The sequence below is a fragment of the Orbicella faveolata genome, unplaced genomic scaffold (genome assembly GCF_042242905.1).
Source record: "Orbicella faveolata isolate gen_17 unplaced genomic scaffold, um_ofav_v1 contig_13, whole genome shotgun sequence".
Lineage (NCBI taxonomy): Eukaryota > Metazoa > Cnidaria > Anthozoa > Scleractinia > Merulinidae > Orbicella > Orbicella faveolata.
The window spans coordinates 22,670,993-22,691,610 of record NW_028301540.1 but is presented as its reverse complement, the minus strand read 5'-3'; the positions used below and the strand labels follow the sequence as shown (position 1 = coordinate 22,691,610).

At 39.8% G+C, this 20,618-nt stretch overlaps 1 protein-coding gene and 1 pseudogene across 1 annotated transcript; both read right to left on the bottom strand.

Moving 5' to 3' along the window:
- Positions 1–1,155: 1,155 nt before the first annotated feature.
- Positions 1,156–19,052, bottom strand: LOC110067060 (electrogenic aspartate/glutamate antiporter SLC25A13, mitochondrial-like). The gene is made up of 20 exons (XM_020774338.2): positions 18,852–19,052; positions 18,678–18,728; positions 16,466–16,608; positions 15,761–15,876; positions 14,243–14,382; positions 13,447–13,590; positions 13,204–13,342; positions 12,097–12,131; positions 11,346–11,404; positions 10,480–10,564; positions 9,835–9,925; positions 8,711–8,863; positions 8,284–8,336; positions 8,041–8,121; positions 5,470–5,616; positions 4,790–4,928; positions 4,340–4,395; positions 4,133–4,235; positions 3,645–3,738; positions 1,156–2,798 (listed from the first exon to the last, which is right to left on the bottom strand). The coding sequence occupies exons 1-20, from the start codon at positions 18,927–18,929 to the stop codon at positions 2,606–2,608; spliced, it is 2,100 nt and encodes a 699-aa protein (XP_020629997.2). The 5' UTR covers positions 18,930–19,052; the 3' UTR covers positions 1,156–2,605.
- Positions 5,981–6,979, bottom strand: LOC149115643 (uncharacterized; annotated as a pseudogene).
- Positions 19,053–20,618: the final 1,566 nt, after the last annotated feature.

Sequence of the window (20,618 nt, the reverse complement as noted above, 5' to 3'; positions counted from 1 at the left end):
ACGCGGTGCGCTGATTTTTTCTTTTCCTTTTTTTCATGAGTACGTGCAGCGCGCTGATGAAGAGCCCGCGATCTTCGCGAGTCAACTTACATTGATAATAAACATTTTACTACTCTTATAATATAAGAAATGTAAGAGTATTTATTTTTGAATACTTCCTGATCAGATCTTTTTACTTATTACGGATTCAGCCGCGATAAAGTTGAGTGCTATAACCATTTAAGTGATGAGTGGAACGACAAGGCTTCTGTTCGCGTTAACAAGATCGCCATCTAGAAAAGAGAGAAGCTTTGGTACCTTTTCCAAGGCTGTTCTTTTCGAGTTTTTAAAGGAATCCTGTCCAACATGCCTGAAGTCTATAGCTGGGAGTTACTAATATTCTTACTGAATCTGTTCCTTCATGACAAGATGGTCATAAACCGAGCGTTGATTTCCTTTTCTTTTTCTTTTCAAAGAAAGCAAGCGCGCAGGGTGCTTGGAAGAGCCCGCGAGCCTCGCCGGACGATAGAAATGCTACTATTCTTGCGAAATAAGAAATGTAAACATTTAATTTTGAATACTTCTTTACGAGATCTTTTTACTTAGCAAAGGAAGTGTTGTATAATAATGAGGCTACAAGTAAGAAAATGTTTTGACAACTTTTCGAGAGCAACCCTTCCTGACCAGATCTTTTTACTTACTACAGGAAGTTTCCTATAGCGATTTGAAATAGCAAACGTTTTAGTAACTGTTTCGAAGCCAATTTCAAATTAACCTTGGGATAACTTTTTTTTTAAGTCGAGGCGGAATACACGGGAGAAGTGCTAACATGGGACAGTTAATCGTAACGACAGTCGTAAAAGAATTCTCCAAGAGCTTTGGCGGTTTAACAATACCAAAGACCTTAGTTAGAAAATTGTTAGAAAATTTGACGGTATGGTGGATTCTAATAAAGAGGAAGATTATTTTGACGTTGCTCTTTCTTTTTCGCTATTCCAGGCTTTGTATTTGTAAGAACAAGTAAAGAAAGTTTGTAGTTATAGCCAAGTCGATTAAAATAAAAATTTACCAGTTGCATTATGGTGTCCGTGGAGTGATTGAAGATCTGAAAATGGTGAAGTATTGGCACAAAGGAAAACGTGTATGAAACAACCGGCTTGACAGGACTTCACGTCATTTGATACCACACATGTATATAATTCTTATTAGTGCCTCTTTTCAGCTGAAAGGGCTACCTCCTTGCTTTTAATGTTATATAAAATACGACTAAGTTATGTAAGAAAGCACGCCCCCATGTTTAAATAATACTCATTTGGCGCCGGTCTGACACATGACGCAGCCATTTACAAAACACTCGGCTGCGAGTAACCAATTTTTCTTTTAGAGAAGACTACCTGCACATTAAACTACTGAACATATATTATGTAATCTGAACAATCACCTTACTGCTCACTAACAGGTTAGCTCAAGGTATTTATAGATAGCAAAGACCTCGTCCCTTTTCGTCCCTTTTATGTTTTTGTCTACGGTTCTATTTTGTACCCATCTAAAATTTAAACTTTTTTTCACACCGGATATGATAATTGCATCGCATCGAATGTCTACTCACATAAAATGCCAAAGAAGTGGATTTGAAAATTGAGGCAATCAGGCAATTTTCAGCGACTTATTAAAGGAAATTGAAGGTTTATAAATACCCCGCACTTCTAAAAGTGTCGCAAAACAGTCCTCCCTTATCTTCCCAGTAAGGGAACTGATATTTTTGTTTGCAATGGACCTTTCCCGCATTCTGACAAACAATGGCGCCGAGTCGAGGTCAGGGTGGACAAAAATACAGCAAATGTATGGAAATGTCCACCCCAACCTCGCTGTGGTGCTATTGCTCGTACGCACTGAAGTGGAATGCCGGAAAGGTCTATTTTCGCCCTTACTTATGAACAAAATTTTATGGTTCTTTCTGTTAGGATGGAGATTTTATGTTTGAGTGTACTTGAACAATTGGCGCACGTAACCACCAGAGTCCGACGCTGACCTATCTTAAGAGATTTTCGCCAGCACTCGCGATACAGCTTAAATTCACATCCTGTGTTTATTGGGTTCCCTTAAACCGAACTCTGCGATTGGTTCATGAAGCTCGTGAACCACGCTGCTACCAATCAGATTGAACGTTTCATCAACTCTTCCAGCCAGTCAGCTGCAACATAAATCGTACCGTGACCCACGTGACTTTTCCCGCGCTTTTTATCGGCCATAGCTTTTTTCTGTCATTGGCTCATTGTAAAGTTTAGCCTCCGATTGGCTATGTGATGTCTTTAGTTCAAGGTAAACGACAGCTAAAAGAAAAGTGCTCCCCTGTGAATAACTAGTGAACTCTGAGGCTATAAGAACGCTACTACTTAGGCTACTGAAATACAACAAGCGGCCAAGCTAAAAAGCAAAGGTACCATGGGCTCCTGGCACGTAAATTATTTAACCATTTCACATGTATATTGTAAAATATTATTTCTTCGGAATTAACCGAATGCAAATTGACGAGTAGATTGTCCCGCAATTCTCTTTGCACTAGCCTCTACAAAAGGCACTGTCGTGTCCATCTTCTTCAAGTCCTCTGCAGTCATTGAAATTCTCATGTGTCTTTCTTCTGTCCTGAAGTGTGAAACGCTGACCCGTGGGTGAACTTGGGCAAGCACAAGCCGAACCTAGTCTCAATGCCTGCAAACGAGGCCACGGCCAGTCTCATGCCGCCAATGTGGTCAGGATGCATGGAGATGTCTGGGTTGAACGATCTTTTCTCACTCCAGGCTTCGTGCACCACCGCTCTATTGCAGGAATAAACGAAAAAATAAAATATCACAGAACTGAACAAGGCCCCGTCCACACCAGACCGGAGGAATTTGAAAACGGAGGTTTCACTCAGAAAATAAATCAAATGATTTCCGTTCACACTACGCCGAAGCAATTTGAAAACGCAGCAACCACCGGTCATTTTGGATTTGTGTTTGAAAATATCTCGGGCAGGGAAATCACGTGATTATCGTGACGTCATCGTTTTCAAAAGCGCCACTTTCAAAATGTTTTCCGTCCACACGAAAACGAAAAGCCGGCGTTTTCAAATTCCACCGGTTTGAAGAGCGTTTTCACGACGGATTAGATTATTGTGGACGCGTGGAAATAAAGCTGCGTTTTCAAATTATTCCGGCGTGGTCTGGTTTAAGCCCCCTAGATAATGACTTGAGACCGCAAAAAAACAAAAAACAAAAACAAAACAAAAACAAAAACAAAACAAAAAACACTACAAACAAAAGTCAAAAATGCATGTAGCGATCAAAATGGGTGCCTGCAGGATCACCTCTTTCCGTGATGGGCCGTACAACTTGTCTCCTCTTCTTTACATTGGGTTCTCTTTAGTTTAGCTCTGTTATTAGTTTATGACATTCGTGCATCACGCTGCTACTAATCAGAGCAAACATCCTTTCAGTTTTGTGCGACATGACGGGGACCGAAAACTTGCAGAGGTTGGGTACGAGATTACCTGGTACCGTACAACTGTATCTTAAGGGGCCACTTCTATTCATCGTAAAGATGGTGGATTAATGCTAAAACGGAAATTTCAATCTAGGGGGAGGTAAGAAGAATAGGAAATGGCGTTTCGGCCTCATACTAACCCTTTTCCGCTGAAATCCACTTTAAACACTCTCTGAAGAAGTTCGTAAGTGAGTAACGTGACTCCAAACTGAGGCGACGATCTAAAAACACGAGCTAAAGCAAACAAGGAGTCTTAACTCGATTGGTACTAGCTAAACCCAGTTGTTCTTGTTCCTACAGTTTGCCATTATTAGGGTAAGCTTTGAACTTTTTGCCTGCTCCTCACGAAACGCTTCTGAGGAAAAACAGAAGATGCCGCGAAGATGAAAAGAGTCTCTGTGCGAGAGGCTAAATCGATGGTGGCTCTATAGAATTCCGCTGCTAGCCAATTATTCAACCAGCGACTTGACCCCCAATCACAGCAAAGGTGACAGCCACGCGTCTTGCAATGGCGGGAAACTTCAAAAAGTCCCGGGAAAACGTACTGCAGTCGATCAGAACGCAAATAATTTTCTAGTCCTATATTTCGCAAGTTGCAAAAAGAATACATTCTGAAAAAAAAACTGACCTCCAGCTCCTTTCCAAAACGCTCTACCTCCTTCCTCCTTCCATATTTTCCTCGTACAGTCGATAACACCACGATAGATCTGTTGGCCTGCTCTGGCTTTTACCTAACAACAAACACACGAGCAGATTAACAGTGATCCTTGTCTAATCAGTTTGACGTAACGTTGCTATGCACGCCGTGGTATAAAGCACAGACGCATTTGTTTACCTGTAATCTGGTCTTGATAACATCAGCTGGGGTACACAGGCCTGCTGCGGGGACTCCTAAAGAACACAAGACAAGCAGTGTCACATACGGTACTGGCGTACTTAGAGGGTCATTTTCAGGGTTCTATCAAAGATAAGAAGCATGTGGAGAGCAATAGACCATATCTGTATTCTCGATATTGGACTGCAACAAGCTTACCAAACGGAGGCTTATGTGGGGAATATTTAATGTCATTTGCAATGAAAAGACTACGCGACTTAGCCTCACTTGCAAGCTAGTTCCAGTCCACGAATGTGGCCTGTACAGAGCATTCAGAACCTCCAATCACAACGTAAGGGACTTCAGATTGCAGTTTTTATTACATGCCTACAAAGCAATTTATTTTATGCCTAAAGCATCATCTTCCCGCCTATTGTGTTCATGGAAAGCAACAAAATTCACTCCTCTTACCAGCTATCATAGCTGCGGCAAAAAGACCGCCAGGCCCAGTTTGTCCGCTTTCGTTCTCGAAGTATTTCTTTAGATGGGCGTAGGTAGGAAAATAAATACCAGAAAATGGAATGTCTCGCAAAAAGCACGCTCTTGCACCCTAGAAAACAGCACAAGGAAAATATTTTACACAGTTTCATTGACTTTTCACACTTTTATTGACGTTTTACCACACTATCTACAAATGATGATTATACGAATAAGGTACAGTTTACTACATAGAGATAAATACTACATAGGGATACAAACTAAACTGTAAGAGGAAAAACTAACACAAGTTGAAAGAGGAGAAAGGGAAGTAAGGGATAAACGAGTACAATTTTAATTTGTTGTTGCTGAGTAACAGAAACAGAATAGGAAGTCTGGGAGATGAGAAATACAGTGGCAACACAGACGTGGGAGTTCTGCGCAGTGTTTTGCAGTTAATAAGCACTGCGAAAAAAAGAAGGCAAAACAATTGTTCATTTTGATTCCAAACAGGCGTTTCTAGCGAGCTATAGAGGTACTGCTTTAGCTACGCTTTCGTGCAAGGTGTTTTCTAATTGTTAATTCCTTTATTTTAACACAAAATGTCAATATTTAAAATGTGCCCTAAAGAGGGCGACGAATTAACGACTTTTTGAGGCATTCGAAGTGATTACCTTGTAAAGCCCTGACAGGCCCAGTTCTCTGATGACCCGTGTGGCTGTCACCTTCTGTTTACCAGTAGCTCCAACCTCACCAGCAACCTGTAACCTGATCTTCACGATCTCTAGGGGATTGGTGAAGAGAACCTGGGCGGCTCCCCCCTGAAATGATCACAAAGCATGACGTCATAAGAATAAGTCACGTTGTTAAAGGAGCTATTTCGCGGTTTGTGCATCTTGAAAGGCTTAGCCTGCATTTTTCAAGTTCGTCGTTTGTGATCCATGTTAATCTTCTCCATCCTTAACCATCCTTGTTCCGTTATGGTTTATTATTGTCTCTTTGGTGTTCTTCTATCTTAGTAAACTGCTATTTTCAGGTTTTAGGGACCGTTCATTTTTTATGAGGGAGGGGGGGCTGGTGGGATTTGGGAAGCACCATTTAAAAATCACATGACCCCCCCTCAGCTTACCAATTTTTTCACATGCCCCCCCCTTGTAGCGGTAATTTTTTGGGATGACCCCCCCCCCAAAAAAAAAAAAAATTGAACAAACAATATTTAGATTTCAAATTTTTTAATATTTCTCTATTATCCCCCTACTTCACGTTATTGTGCTCACTATGAAGACAATATTTACAATCCCTATACTACAGAGAGCTGTTTAAAAAACAAATCAAAAGAAAGAGAAGTCAATTTCGGATCTCCTAGTTATGGCTCGCCCTGAGCGTGTGGCATTTGGCCTCTCATTGGCATCTTCCTCATCTGAATTGATGAATGCAAGAATGACGTCACTTGAGTCATCTTCTCCCCCAGAGTCAATGGCATCACTGTCATACTCATCATTGTCACTTTCATCCGTTTCACTGCTGTCAGCACTTGCCCTGTTGTCATTTTGTGTCAATGTCCTGGCATTTCTCAGTGTTGGTTGGCCAGCTCTGAGAGGACTCTTCTGCTGCAAGCATGAATGTCTTACAATTGCCTTTACTTTCTCACTCTTGCTGCTTTTCAAATGCTGCTTCAGCCCGAGGTGGTTCAAGTACTTGTTTAGTTCTGGAACACGTAGCGTTTTAAGCTTGGTTAGATCTTCGCACAACTCAGTCCAAGGATAATCCTCATGATTTATCTTTTGCGTCCCTACTTAACTTTGCCTTTTCTTCTGCTCTCTTTTTCCTTTTAAATTCCAGCACTTCAAGATGCTGAAGATAATCCAGCACAAACTTTGATTTGACAATAAACTTATCTGCAAATAGAGCAACGCTCTCTGGGTGAGATAAAACCAGCCTGCCACTTCCATGCTCTTTCTTCGCTTAGACCATTGGCTGCCAGTCATCTGGATCACGCCCTTCATTTGGGGTCTTCTGGTAGGAGAGGTAGTGGTATTCCGGTAGGCAGGAATGGTCAGGAACTGGTTTAAGAAAAAGAAGCAATCTTTCTAAGTGCGGATGGCCGTTCAGAAAGGGCGAGTGAGTTTTCCATGCCAGGGTACCAGTTGAAGCCCAGTGATGGAAGAAAACTGAACTTCTCCATCAAAGAACACAGAGCACCAACCTTGAGCAGGAAGTCAGAGATTGTGTTTACACCTTCATGTACCCTGAAGAGTACACTCTGACGGAAAGCATTGCTGCTTCTTGCAGCATTGGTGAAAGAGACTCCCATAGCAGCACAAGCGGCGACGAAGAACTCGACGACAGCGAAGATGAAGATGAGTGCCAGTGAAAGTTGCATTCCAAAATAACAGTGTTAAATACTTTGTTTCAGTATCTACAAATGCTTTTTGTCGCCAAACGTTTTTTTAAAGCAGAAGGAAAGTTTGTAATAAATTTGTATCCTGCCTTCTATGTTTATTCTATAGCAATTTTTTTGATATTCAGACATTATGCCATTTTAAAGTTTTACTAAAATATTTCACGTGACCCCCCCTTTTTCCCTTATTTTTTTGGGATGGCCCCCCCCTCGAAAGCCATTTTTTTTCGCATGGCTCCCCCCCCCAAATCTCACCAGCCCCCCCCCCCTACCTTATAAAAATGAACGGTCCCTTATTCAAGTTAAAGGTAATCGTGTACGTGGCCAAAACGGTGACAACTCAAAGTACTGTGACAGAGCTCCTTTAAGCAACTTAACTAACATTATCCTAGATCTGAATTAGAAACAAGTTTGTTTCCATGACTGCATAATTGAGCAAGGAGAAGGAGCAGGGAGTTCGAGATAACAGACAAGAAGATGAGTGTTTGCCATCCAAACCGACACTTCTTCCTCTCCATGTTCACAGTGTACTGTAGAATCCCATCGGGAGATGGGGGGGGGGGGGGGTAGTGCATGTATTTGTATTGTATTTGTATTGTATTGTACTGTACTGTGTGAGATCAGAAGCAAGAAAAGGCTTCGATCATCTTCTAAAAACCATTCACTGGGAGTCCCAACTTCTATTTTATAATACAGTGGGATAAATGGACATCCTCCCTTTAACAAAGGTAACAGAAACAAAGACTGGAGGGAGAGTGTTGACGGTTGCCTTCTAATAAGGTGCCTAAAGTAGGGGCTCAACTGCAACGCTATGAAAAGTTTCGCTGTTTCAAACTTTACTTACACATCCACCGGCCACAATCTCAAATGGTAAACTGATAAAGCCATCTTTATCACGAAACAAGTCACGTACAAGATCATTTGTCTGCGAAGAAAAAAGGATTTATTTAGTAAAAGAGAGTTGTTTCTCAAGTGGCATCTAGGCAAGAAAAATTAGCGAGGCAAAAATCCTCGGAAGTAAGCCTTAGTATGAAACGTTTCGCAAATCACACCAGTTGTTTTTTCTACAGTGTAATCGAGAACTCACTGTTAATTTAATGGCTTTCTCTGGAGCGACACCAACAATCTGCGGAAGTAATCCTGGGAAAAAAAAAAATCTTAATGAAGCAGCAACATCAGATTAAAACGACAATAGTCTTACTAATTAATACAGAACTGTGAATATCGAGAAAGACCTTCTGGGCCCCTGATACGCTCCTACACTTCAGCCATCAAATCCAAGGGTACATGATCAAAATTATCATATCCCAGAATTACAGTGCAAACGCGCTAGTATAATAAATACTAAATTGAATCCGTATTGGGGAATACTGCTCGCCTTCTTGTTTCTGCAAGTTTATGAACCGAGCCAAAGGACGGAAAGACGTATTTCCCGAAAAAAGAATCTCACGTTAGACTTACTTCAATAAAGTGAGCGAATGAGAAACCAGAATGCGTTGGAAGGTATGGCTTACCTCTGTACAATCCCAGTGGCCCTTCATTCCTAATGACTTTGAAAAAACAGTCAAAACTGTTCGCGTACAATCTCTCATGAGGCAGCACCGCTCGCTGATTCTGCATTCTAGTCTTCACCAGGTCAATGGGGTACACTGCAGTTGCACCGGCCGCTGAAAAAAAAAAAACACCACAGTGATGCAAGTCAGTGCCAAATAGCTTTTATGACGAGTCCCTAGTAATCGGGTTATACATATATGCTGCAGTCAAAAGCTAACAGGACCAGACAGATTAGTTTCCAGAAAGGCCTTAAGTTTGTAATACGGTCTGTACACGAACTGGCTAAAAAACGTCCCAACCAGGGAAACTCAACCATTTGAGTTGGGAGGTAGGACAATACTGACTGATAAAGAACAATAAATGATGTAGTTTTCCCTCCCAACTCAAGTACTTTTCCAATTGGAGGAGAACGTGTCACGTGTCGTGGGTCAAATCTCACTCACTCCCAAGGCAAACAAAAATTTGAGCTTTCGACTCGCACTTGATAATTTTTTCGCGGTTTTTTTCTGTTTTTGAGTTGGGAGGTATAACAAAACACTTCATGACTGACTCCACAGGAAACAGTTAATTTTGTTTCCCCGAGAGTGGAACTCCGAGGCCAATGTTCTCCAAGGCTTTGCCTCGGGGAACATTGAGGGTCAAAAAAACTCACTGTTTCCCTTGGGGCAAGTCATCAACTTATTCACGCACTGTACCGGGTATTCTGGCATTTTACTTTATTTTCTTTTTTTAGATAAAAATCACCTTAGCAAGATCTCTCGGCGTGGTGGCCTCACGGTTAGTGCGCTCGTCTCCGGATCGAGCGGTCCGGGCTCAGGCCCTGGCCTGGGATATTGTGTTGTGGTCTTGGGTAAGACACTCTCACAGTACCTCTCTCCACCCAGGTGTATAAATGGGTACCGGCTAACGTAATGCTGGGGATAACCCTTCGATGGACTAGCATCCTATCCAGGGGGGAGTAGAAATACTCCTAGTCGCTTCATGCTACAGAAATCGGAGATAAGCGCCGGCCTTATGGGCCATATGGTTCGTATGCAGACTTAAGATCTCAAATGCCACATTTCAGATGTAATTAAAAACTCACCACCAGCAATAGATCCAACTCCAAATCGATAGAATTGCTCTATAGTTTTCCAAAACACGGACCCTTTGTCTTCTTTAGGCTCCACGATCATCTGCAACATTTTTCATTCAGTTGAGACAAATGAAAATAGTATTACGCGTAAAGACCTGGTCACACGGACTCGCAAGTAGTCGCAAGTTGAACTTGGGTAGAGACTTGAGTTGGGTGGCCAAACGGACCCGCAAGTTTCCTCGCAAGTACACCCAAGTCACAAAAAAACATTACAAGGCAGACTTATCCTGTATTTCATTAGCTAAAATTAGGTTGCTATAACAACGATGGACGTCACTCAACTTGCGTTGACCTGGCTTGGGTGGCCAAACGGTGAAAGACTTGCGTCGACTTGCGTGCAAATTTGATCTCGACCAACGTGAGCGCAAAACATCGCAAATCAACGAAAGTGCACGCAAGGCCTGACCAAACGAAGTCGCAAGTATACTTCAACAGCTCCTTCTGTGAAATATTGTCAATTTCCCCATCTTTACAATCCCCTTTTCTTTGTAAATTCGGTGGTTGCAAATGTGATACTCGATTTATAAGATCAAAAAACGTTACCACCTAACTTGCTCTCTATTTAAAAGAGACCTAATCATAAGGAATCCGTACCTCTTCCTCGATTCTTTCTGTTGAGAACACTTTAAACACGTCACGACGAGGAATAATCTGATGTACATCAGACACCGTGACACGACTGAAATAAATTAAAGTAGTAAACGTTTAGAATAACTATGCTACCAAAACCCTTTACCTCATTTTATTAAAAAATTCCTCTCCTTGAGGCTTGGATACATTTAGACTACGAGTAGTCCCTCTCTCGCTTAGTCCGTCGTGCGTGACGCGAAAGAAAACTGCGAGAAGGAAATGGCCGCGCGAAATCCTGGGGGCTAGGAGCGCGCGAAAGGCCCCAAAGGCGTCACGCACGACGGACTAAGCGAAAGAGGGACTACTCGTAATCTAGGACACATAAGACAGTCACTGTTCAGGTAAAAAAAAATGCACCCAAATGTGTTGCTAGTGTTCTGAAATTCAGATTTCAAACCCCTTCTGAGAGAATGAGGCATTTTTTTTGTATTACTTTAAATATAGCCGTCTATCAGATTGAACATAATAGTCGAAGGAAGTATGTGAAGAAGCCTTTTTTTGAGCCTTAGCCCTGCATCAGAACAAAGTGAAACTTTGTTCTCAGAAGGACTGATGCTCGAAACATCAACTTAGCCTTCACATACTCGCCACAGTGGTTAAATTACCCTCATTAACTTCAAGTTGATAAAAGCTAAGTGTTTCGATTACCTCCCAATCGTTTCTAATAACTAATATCAAATAATGTTACTCATGTTTTGGACTTCCCATTTTCACTCAGAAACAATTTTCCACCAAGTTAAAATTGCATGGCTCTTGATTCACCAAATATCTACAGCATCATATACGACGGGTCAGGGGGGCTGGCCATGGCCGCGTCAGGCTGCACGTACCCTCTCCTGTGTTCCAAGTCGCACAGATGAAAAAGAATGTCAATAACTAGAGGAGTGATCTGCAATAAGACAGCAACAAAACAAGTTGGATTTATTTTTGTTCACCACGACGAAATTAAGTGGTTACGGTGGAATCCCGATTTCTCAACCCTCATTTTTTTGAACCTCTCGATAACTTGAGCCAAAAGTCGTCTCCCTCTCCTAAGTCGAACAATGTAATCATGTGTACCCCTGATTTCTCAAATTATCCAATTTTTCGAACCAATTTTCGTTTCCCTAAGAGGTTCGAAAAATTGGGATTCCACGGTAGTTTATAATGGTAATCGTAGCCAGTTACTTCACAGTCCCATGCACATAAGCACATACAGTGTACAGCAGAACATACAATGTACCACTGTCCATTGTAAAGCTGGATCTTTTCCTACCAACAACACCTACATGTACATTAATAGCTACAACTGAACAGTAACAACAACAACACGATGTACAAGTAGTCTGCATAGCTGGTGGGATCTTGAACATGAGTGCCTTGTCTTCGAGGCACAGCCACAGATGCTAGGGACGAGAACTTTAGCCACCTTAGCTAAAGATGAAGATCTCAACTTGACTACAGTGTCACATACTTTCACTCTTCCTGAAACAAAGCACTCAAGTGCTAAATCCAGCCTGTTATGCAGGCAACAATGTAACCTTTTTACTGGTATTTACAACATGCTACAAGTCTTTATCATAAAGTTTTACATGTACATACCTCGGAGTCGGCTTTGGCTTCATGTAAAATGTCAACTAAAAGACAATTTTAAAAAAGGTTATTTAGCATAGCATTGTACCTGTATAATACATGAACATGTATGTCTTGGTGCTTCTATGAGTCCATTTTTGCTTTCTTTCAGCCTCCAAGTAGGAAAAAAATACCAAGTTATGAGTTAAAATACCCAGGAGTATTGTACAAGCCAGAGCTGTTTGCTTTGGAGAAACAAAAGGAAAGCACATTGTGCATATGTTAGCCAGTGAGTCCAAATGAAACTTTTCAGCTCACATTTGTTTTGTTTTCTCTGATGAGAAACATCCCACAGAAACCTGCATGAGTTTGCAGACTTTATTACACACTGTATATATGTAGGCCGTCACAATTTACAGCAACTGCTACATGTAGTAACAACAGCCATTTGCTGGCCAATAATGACAGCTCTGCATACTTATGTCCATGTTCAGTGTATGTTGTGTACAATGGTAAGTTCAGATGTACACAATTCTAAGTAGTAATTGTCAGTTGTGAAGTACAAGCGTAAGAATAATACACTATGGAAAGCTAACTCACTTTCAAAAGCCAATGTTTTAGTCATGATGAACTGTTTCTTTTCCTTTTTTTTATTAAGGGAGTTGGGAAGGGGGATTACATGTAAGTCAAAAAATAGCCTGTTTACAGGCCACTAATTCAGCTTCCATTGAACTGCATTGAATTGGTTTACTAGTCTTGAGATTGAAGTTAAACACACACACTAAACGATTCTAGAATAACAAATATTGCAAAAAGCAAGTACAATTCCCTTAGTAAATATACATGTATTGTATCATGCAGTGATCAGCGCAAATTGACTTGTGCGCAAGGACTGCAAGTGCTTTATCTACCGGTCAGGGGATTTGCAAAAAAAGTCTACATGTAACAGGAAGTGAAGGAGCGATGGAAGGAGTAAGGGAGCTACATGTACCTTTTTGTACATGTACTGATATTTGTCCATCTGTACATAGTTTTAAAACGTTATGTACACATGTACGCCAAAATATGTTCTCCAGCAGTGGAATTTTGAAAAACATTGTACTTTCTAGTTATATGCTCATAAACTGGCAGATGTACCTTTCTTAAGCTCCTTAAAACGGTTCCCTTTTGCAGCTTTCAGAGCCATATCGTGAAGAACTTGTACATGATCTAGCATTGTATTGAATGCCCTGTAATAACCATAACTCACACGGTGGCCACCCTCCCCACTAGCAGCCTACAAATAAGAACGAGATGGTCATATTTTGTCTTAAAACATTCATGTACATTTTAAATCAATTTCTAGATATACATGTAAAACACAGAAAGAACTAGTCGTACTGTTAGAAGATATTCTCTGACAAATGGCGACAACTTGTGGCCTCTCAGAACTTTCATGATCTCTGAAAACTTGACAGCTGTTATTTCTCCATCAGGCATTTTGCTCTGGAAAAAGGCCTGCCGTTGGTATTCTTTTTCTAAATCCTGAAGTGAAAACCCAGATATACAAAGAATGTTATATTTACATTGTAGGTACATGTGTATTATTTTATTACACATTTCTATCAGTTAATTGATTAATCATTAAAGAAATTTGTGATACCAATTGAAAGTGACATTGTTTTCCAGTGTAGTTTTGACACAAAGAAACACCTTGAAAGAAAACATATATTGTGTCCTGTAAAAGTGGATCACTTTTCACATGCAAATCAGACAAAGATAAAAGTACATGTAGTAAGGGTAAAGTCAGTGGTGTCAAATGCCCCCACTGCCACTGCTAATATCCTAGTTTAGTGGCATTAAGCAACTACATGTACGAATATTTCTACTCCCCCCTAGATGGGAAGCCAGTCCACTGCAGGGTTACCTCTGATCATTAAATTTACTGGTACAGGACATGTTATACACCTCGGTGGAGAGAGTACAGTGAAAGTAAAGTGCCTTGCCCACTAACCCCAGCGCTCAAACCCAGACCACTTGATCCAGAGTCCTGAGGGTGCTGGCCTCCAACAAATCAAACAAAGCCACATGTAAAATGCTATCACGAACACAAAAGTTTATTTTGATAAAAGAAAAAAAAAAAAAAAAAAAAAAAAAAAAAAAAAAATATATATATATATATATGTATATCACAAACCTGTAGGAGATGAGAGAAGTCATCAAAACGAACATGAGCCTTCTTGTCACTCCCAAAGTATGTCTTTACAAACTCAGTTTCAAAATTTAATTTAATTTTGTTGAAGAAAGTTGTTTTCTTGACGACACTTTCAAATTCATCTGAGAAAAATATAACAAACAGGACTTTGTTGATTAATTCACCTTCACAGGACTTTGTATTACAGTGAAACGTTCTTTGATCTGCAATGTGAGGATAATAAACACTACAGGAGAAAACAATTTAAACCCCTCTAGCTGTAAGGGGGCTTGTCCTTTTCTTGAGGAATAAGGGAAGCTTTCAAAACATTGTAGTAGAGAGTAGAGGGTAATTAGAAATCAACTACGTGTTACACCATAAACAGTGATACATGCACACTACTGGACATGTTATGTACAGTATATACATGTACCGGTAGAAATTATACATTTTCCTTCAAAGAGATAAGATAGCGAGTGTTTGCACTGTGTGTAAATGCATTGGTACATGTATGTGTATGTTATGGTATAAGTTTGGCTATTGTTCACTGCTTCTGTTATTTTGTAAAAGGCAGTTGGTTATACCATGTACGTACTTTCAAAAGACAAATACGGTTACAAATTTCACGAGAGTTAAATCAAGGTGAATACGATTTCTTATCCTTTTGTATTGCTCAGTGGAACCCCGTCTTACGGTCACCTCATTATTACCTGTGGCCACTTTTTTTGTCCCCCCAGCGAAACGCCCAATACATTTTCTCATAAGAAAACCCCCTTAATGCGGACATCTCGCTAATATGGCCAACGGCCACATTCTGAAATCCTAACCTGTATAATCCTTTACAATATTACCCTGTATTAGCCACTCAAACCAGTTATGTTCTTCTTCCCAATCTAAATATTGTATGAACTTTTTTTTTTTTTTCTGTCTGCGTTCCGGATGATTACAAAAGAACAGTTGTTCAGAAGTGCAGTTGTGATATATCTGTCACTTCTGTTAAGACATCACTCAGTTCAGATCAGTCAATACAGCCAAATTTTCATGGTCCGTTGGTTCCACTGTAGTTGAATATTCTGGTTGTCAATATGTCACATACATGTACTGTAGAAGTATTGCAGTGTACATGCATTACATATTCTTTTAATTCATTCAATCACAAATACATGTAAAATATTTTGCACTTTTGAGAAATAGCTTATAAAAATAACTGGTCCTTCAAGCAATGAATAATATGTATGTGATACATTGTAGTCTTATATAATTGTACATGTATAAATGTACATTTGTTATTGAACATTTTGGTCAAGTGATACAACTATAGGAAAGAGAAAGGAAAAGTAAAGTTACACAACTGTGTGCTTTCGCAGTGTTTCACTCATGTGTACATATTAGGGTACAGGAACTCTCATTCTAATTATGTCTAGAACATATGCTACTCTGTGTAATAATAACAATACCTAAAAAGTCACACAATTTTTCTACAGTTAAAACTAAATTAATGTAGTCACTGAGAAAGAGTACCAAATGTGACAGATCCTTTGCCATCCAAGTCAAACAGTTGAAAAACAAGCTTGTGTTGAGCTCCAGGGTCACACAATAAAGCCTCAAATGCCAGGAATTCACTAAATGAGATCAAGCTAAAAGAAACATACAAGACAAAAAATAAAAATCAATACTCCTTGAAAATATTTGCAAAAGCAAATTTATGTTGAATATAGCTGAACCCTCTTTCACTATGTGTACTGTGCTAGAGAGAACAAATGAATTGGATATTTTGGAATACACTACAAGCATTTGGCTTGCAAGAAATTCACTAATTTCTCAAAATGTGTTTGTCGCACTTTAGGACGTTCTCTGTAGCATAGAGTGTAAAATGTAACTTTGGGGGAGGGGGGTCATCATGAATTGAAACTGGCTTTGCTAGACTCTTAATTGTCATTACAATTATTACAAATAAAAATTTTGAATGGAAGTTAACAAAAAAACAACAATATATTGTTGTTAGAGTTAAGTGTTTTTGCAATTTCTTTTAAATCATGAAAATTCAACGTAAAGTTCTAAAAGAAAGTTACTTAGTTATTTACAGGGTGTACTTTGCATTCCAAATGCCATCCTTCAAAGATCATGAAATTAAGTTATCACAAAAAATTATCTGTAATAAGACAACTTATGAGAACTTCAACAAATATAAGTATGTAACAACTGCTGTGCAGAAACTAAACATACCCATCTTTTGTTTGGTCAGCACACCCTGCCAAAAGGTTCAAAGTTGTTTCATTATACTCTTCAACTTTCTGCATTCCAAGGTAGTCTCGAATCAGATTCACTGGCGTCATGTACTTTTCATCATCCTTTTCAACAGTGGCATACTACAATGAAGAATCAATACATGTAAATCTCCTTTTTACATGTATATATCCAAGTGCTTATTTTTTAGTTGTTTCGCTTCTGCTCCTGCCCTGTCTTTGCATCTTTGTATGTACATGTATGCATATAAAATGTTTTTCCTAGTGGGTCTGATGCTGTGTGGCCCAAAATTTTTGCGGGTTCAAATTTTTGTGACTCTTGCAGTTTTTTCCAAGATCCACAATAATGAGTTCCTGCAAAAAAAAAATTCCGCAAAAATTTTCTCCGCAAAAATTTACTCCACTGGCAAAACAACATACAAATATCACATGAATAATCTTGATGCCATTTATTTAACAGTCTCTTTTGTTCAGAAACAAAAACTTGGGTGATATGCAACACATGATACACTATACACTAGTTTTTGCTGATTCATTGCCAGAACAATCAGCCACAGAAGGGTAACATGTAATTGGTACAGAGTGACACTGATTACTGTGTTTTACATCTCTGCATGTTGTTTCACTTGTTGATTGCATGTAGTTTATTTAAAAAAAAAAAAAAAAAAAAAACGCAAAACATTGTAGACAGTAATTCCACTTAACTGTGTCTCCTTCAAAATTGCAAAAATTAACACCAAGCCAGAAAAACCAGTCTTTCCCAAATGCAAAACTTAGTTCCCAAAAAAATAACACAAAAAAATTGTTGATCTTCAAAATTTCATTTCCGCTCAAATTTTATGCCACACAGTATACATGTGCCTGGAGGATACTCTGTACAATGTCCATGGTACAGTGTATTGCCACCAAGCAAGAACCTTTTTATTCACATTGATCTTAATTGTTTAGAACATTTAAATTGTAATTTTAAATTGAAATTTTAGTTTTCATGATGTATTCTTAGATTCTTAGATAATTTCTAATGTATAATATAATCAATGCCATTAATATATATTTAATTAATTTTATATTGACAGGGCCCCTTTAAATACCGGCCTTCAAGCTGAATGGGCCACTCTGTTACTTTACTTTACTTTACTACTTTTGAAACAGCTTGTTATACTGTTTAGAAGTAAAGATTTTTTTTTCTTATGTTAGGGTTACGTTTTTTGGTATTTATTGTTTACGAGCCCATATTCAAAGGATTTCCTAAGACAGCTTGTCATAGATTAAAAATCCATTTCAGAAACATTTATGTACTTATTCTCAATAAGGATCGAATGAGACCAGATCAAGTCAGATCGAGTTGTGTTCGGAAAGATACTGGAAATAAAAATGTGCTCCCCTTGATTTGGTATTGGATTTCTTCACAGGCTAAAACAGGTGATGTGAGGGTGCCCAAGGCAAGGGAATCTGGTCATATCAGAAACAAACTGAAGCAGCTTCAACAGGTAAAAAAAGTAAATAATTATTGTCGTGCATTATTGTGCATAGTTCTTGTTAATTTGCAATGTGACAGTTCTAACCAACGTTAGAGGTTGTGTCATTGTTTCCACAGTTCCACCACTAGTTTTTTGATCAATTGTTGTCCTTGTGCCATTGAAACTCCCAAGTATGCAGGCTAAATATGTTTTGGTATTTGCCAATTGTGATGCTCAGTGCCCTCCCCCAAAGCGCCCCCCCCCCCCCCCCCCGCCACCTCAATAACTCCACTAATGTGTGGGAGTGGGTAGGGAGGCAGCAATACTTTCTCACTACACTGCACTCATCTCAAATGAAAATCAAATATCTGAATATCAGAGGTATACATCTTTTGCAATCAATATTAGAAGAGCACTAAACAATTTGAATAACAAACGAAGGCAAATAGCAAAACATCAACAGATTAGTTTAACTCGATCATAAATTAAGTTATACGCTTACACGAAGGACATTTCCACAAATCGAAACCGCCGTTTTACCTCCCATTGCAGTCACATCGTCTCGCTATCTTCCCCCTTTTAGTCAACGGCATATTCAATAGTCTATTACTGATATTTATTACCTTTAATGGCGTGACTGGAAAGCAATGGAAAACCAGCCTCGTACAACAAATTCATAAACATGCCCTTGGCCTTACACTAAGCAAACTCACGAGCTAACTCGATACAAACCTTGTTGAAAATTCTTCTCAATTCCGTTGGATCGGCCGGCTTCAAAGCATACTACAATAGGCAAAGAACACACAATTATTATCAGCGGAATGGGCGTTCGATCTGCATTAGTAAGCTTACGACCTAGTTGTATTATCAAAACGCGAGGAAGCGAATAGGGCTAATGAAACTTACATGGCCAAGAAGCGATTCGCACTGTGCTTGAGGAAATACAGACCAAAACCTAGACTCGCTGCTCGAAGCCTGTTCCATCTTGAGATTTTCCGACTAAAATACAAAAATCTAGACTTCGCAAGGTTTATTTATCTTAAAACCGGTAGGTGAACTGACCACCAGCCATATTTCACTGCTTCAAGCTCCCCACGGACACACATCGGTTCCTAAACCCGTGAGGGGCTGTGTTCGGATTTTGCCGCCACCATGTGTTTACGTTTGCCATATTTGGTGAAGATGTCCATATATGATAAGAAGCATGTGAACTTCACATGAAGAGGAATTCAGGAAATACTTGCTAAAATTCTAGGTATAAAATTAAAGTTTTTCTTTTTCCGCGCCTGTTTTTGTGGCTTTTTCCTAAACTATCAGCTTTAATATATGCATTTGAAGCCCTGAGTTAATATTACCACCTTTTCGGGAAGGAAAGTTGAGCAGAACCGAAGGGTTTTTCCTTTTGCGGAATTAAGATAGATTTCAATCGCCAGGGGAAACCCTCACAGGAAAAGAGCGGTTTTACGGGCGATGGGCATATGGGAGATTTTTGCATATGAAATCACGAGAGAAATATTTCATTGTCGCGTGCGGGAACAAGGCCGCCGCATATAATTGGATATAGGTGAAAAAGTTCATGTTAAAAATGCGAAGTGAAGGTATAATCGTCAGCTTGTGGTACTGTGTCATCTCGGCTCACGCACCCTTTTACAGTTTTACTGATCATTAAAAATCTGATCGTGCATGATTGGCTTTTATTAAATCCAGCGACTCTTGATATCTTATATATAAGACATTACGGACCATTACGAACTTCAAGGACTCTTGAAAGCTGCAACGGTATCGCTGAGGTCATTGGTTCGAATTCCCTACATATCTGCGAAGTTGGTTAAAAACATCCAATGAGATATCGTTCTTTGGCTCACTTTTAAAAAAAAGATTAGCCGAAAAAGACAAAAATTCTAGCCAGCTAAGAAAACAATGATTTTAGAGGAGACAGGTACGTATGTAGGAGAGCCCCCCCTCCCCGTTTACCCTCTGTCTGTCTGAAACTATCATGATTTGACTCATGATTCAGAGAGTAACTCGCGTCCGGGAAGTGATTTATTAAGTGCCCGGCCAAAAGATTGGTTCTGCTGTGATCGCTTTCCCACGATTTTGAAGAAAGAGCAGGCGGTGTACAGTGTTGGCACATACACATACACGTGGAAATTTTATTGGCTCTGGCCAGGTGTTTGCTTTTACCTGTTGGTTATGCAAAAAAACCATTCTCTGGGTCAGAAACCACTTCAACTGGAGGCTCTCAGTCAAATTCTGAACTCGCCTTCACGTTAGACTTCACAAAAAGTTCGGACTCACTTGGACTAAACTCCATCGAGTTTCCTTTAAAAAAAAAAAACAAATCAGCCAGGTACAATGAATGAAGCCGTAATACTTTCAGAAAGAAGTTCCCACTAACACTGCACTTCGCATATTTCAGTTGGAAACAGACCGCTGATGTCGATCGAAGAAAAGAATTGTATGGCGAACAGTTTACTAGCCTGCGAGCAGACTCAGGGAGCAAACCGATCCGGCGGGAAGGAGTCTGGTGAAGAGGCGCCAAGAAAGTCACTTTCTGGTCTCGCGGCTTCGCCGCTCGATTTCGCGCTCCTGGCTACGCCGCGCGCGCTTGTGTTCCAACGTGAGCCTGCTCGCAGGCTACCAGTTAACCGCATTATATCATTGCATTATTAC

Coding starts and splice junctions, on each gene's coding strand:
- LOC110067060 (XM_020774338.2), bottom strand. CDS start 18,929: ATGGAACAGGCTTCGAGCAGCGAGTCTAGGTTTTGGTCTGTATTTCCT. Junction 4,396..4,789: donor TGCCGCAGCTATGATAGCTG/GTAAGAGGAGTG, acceptor TGTGTTCTTTAG/GAGTCCCCGCAGCAGGCCTG. Junction 2,799..3,644: donor GTGGATTTCAGCGGAAAAGG/GTTAGTATGAGG, acceptor TTCCTGCAATAG/AGCGGTGGTGCACGAAGCCT.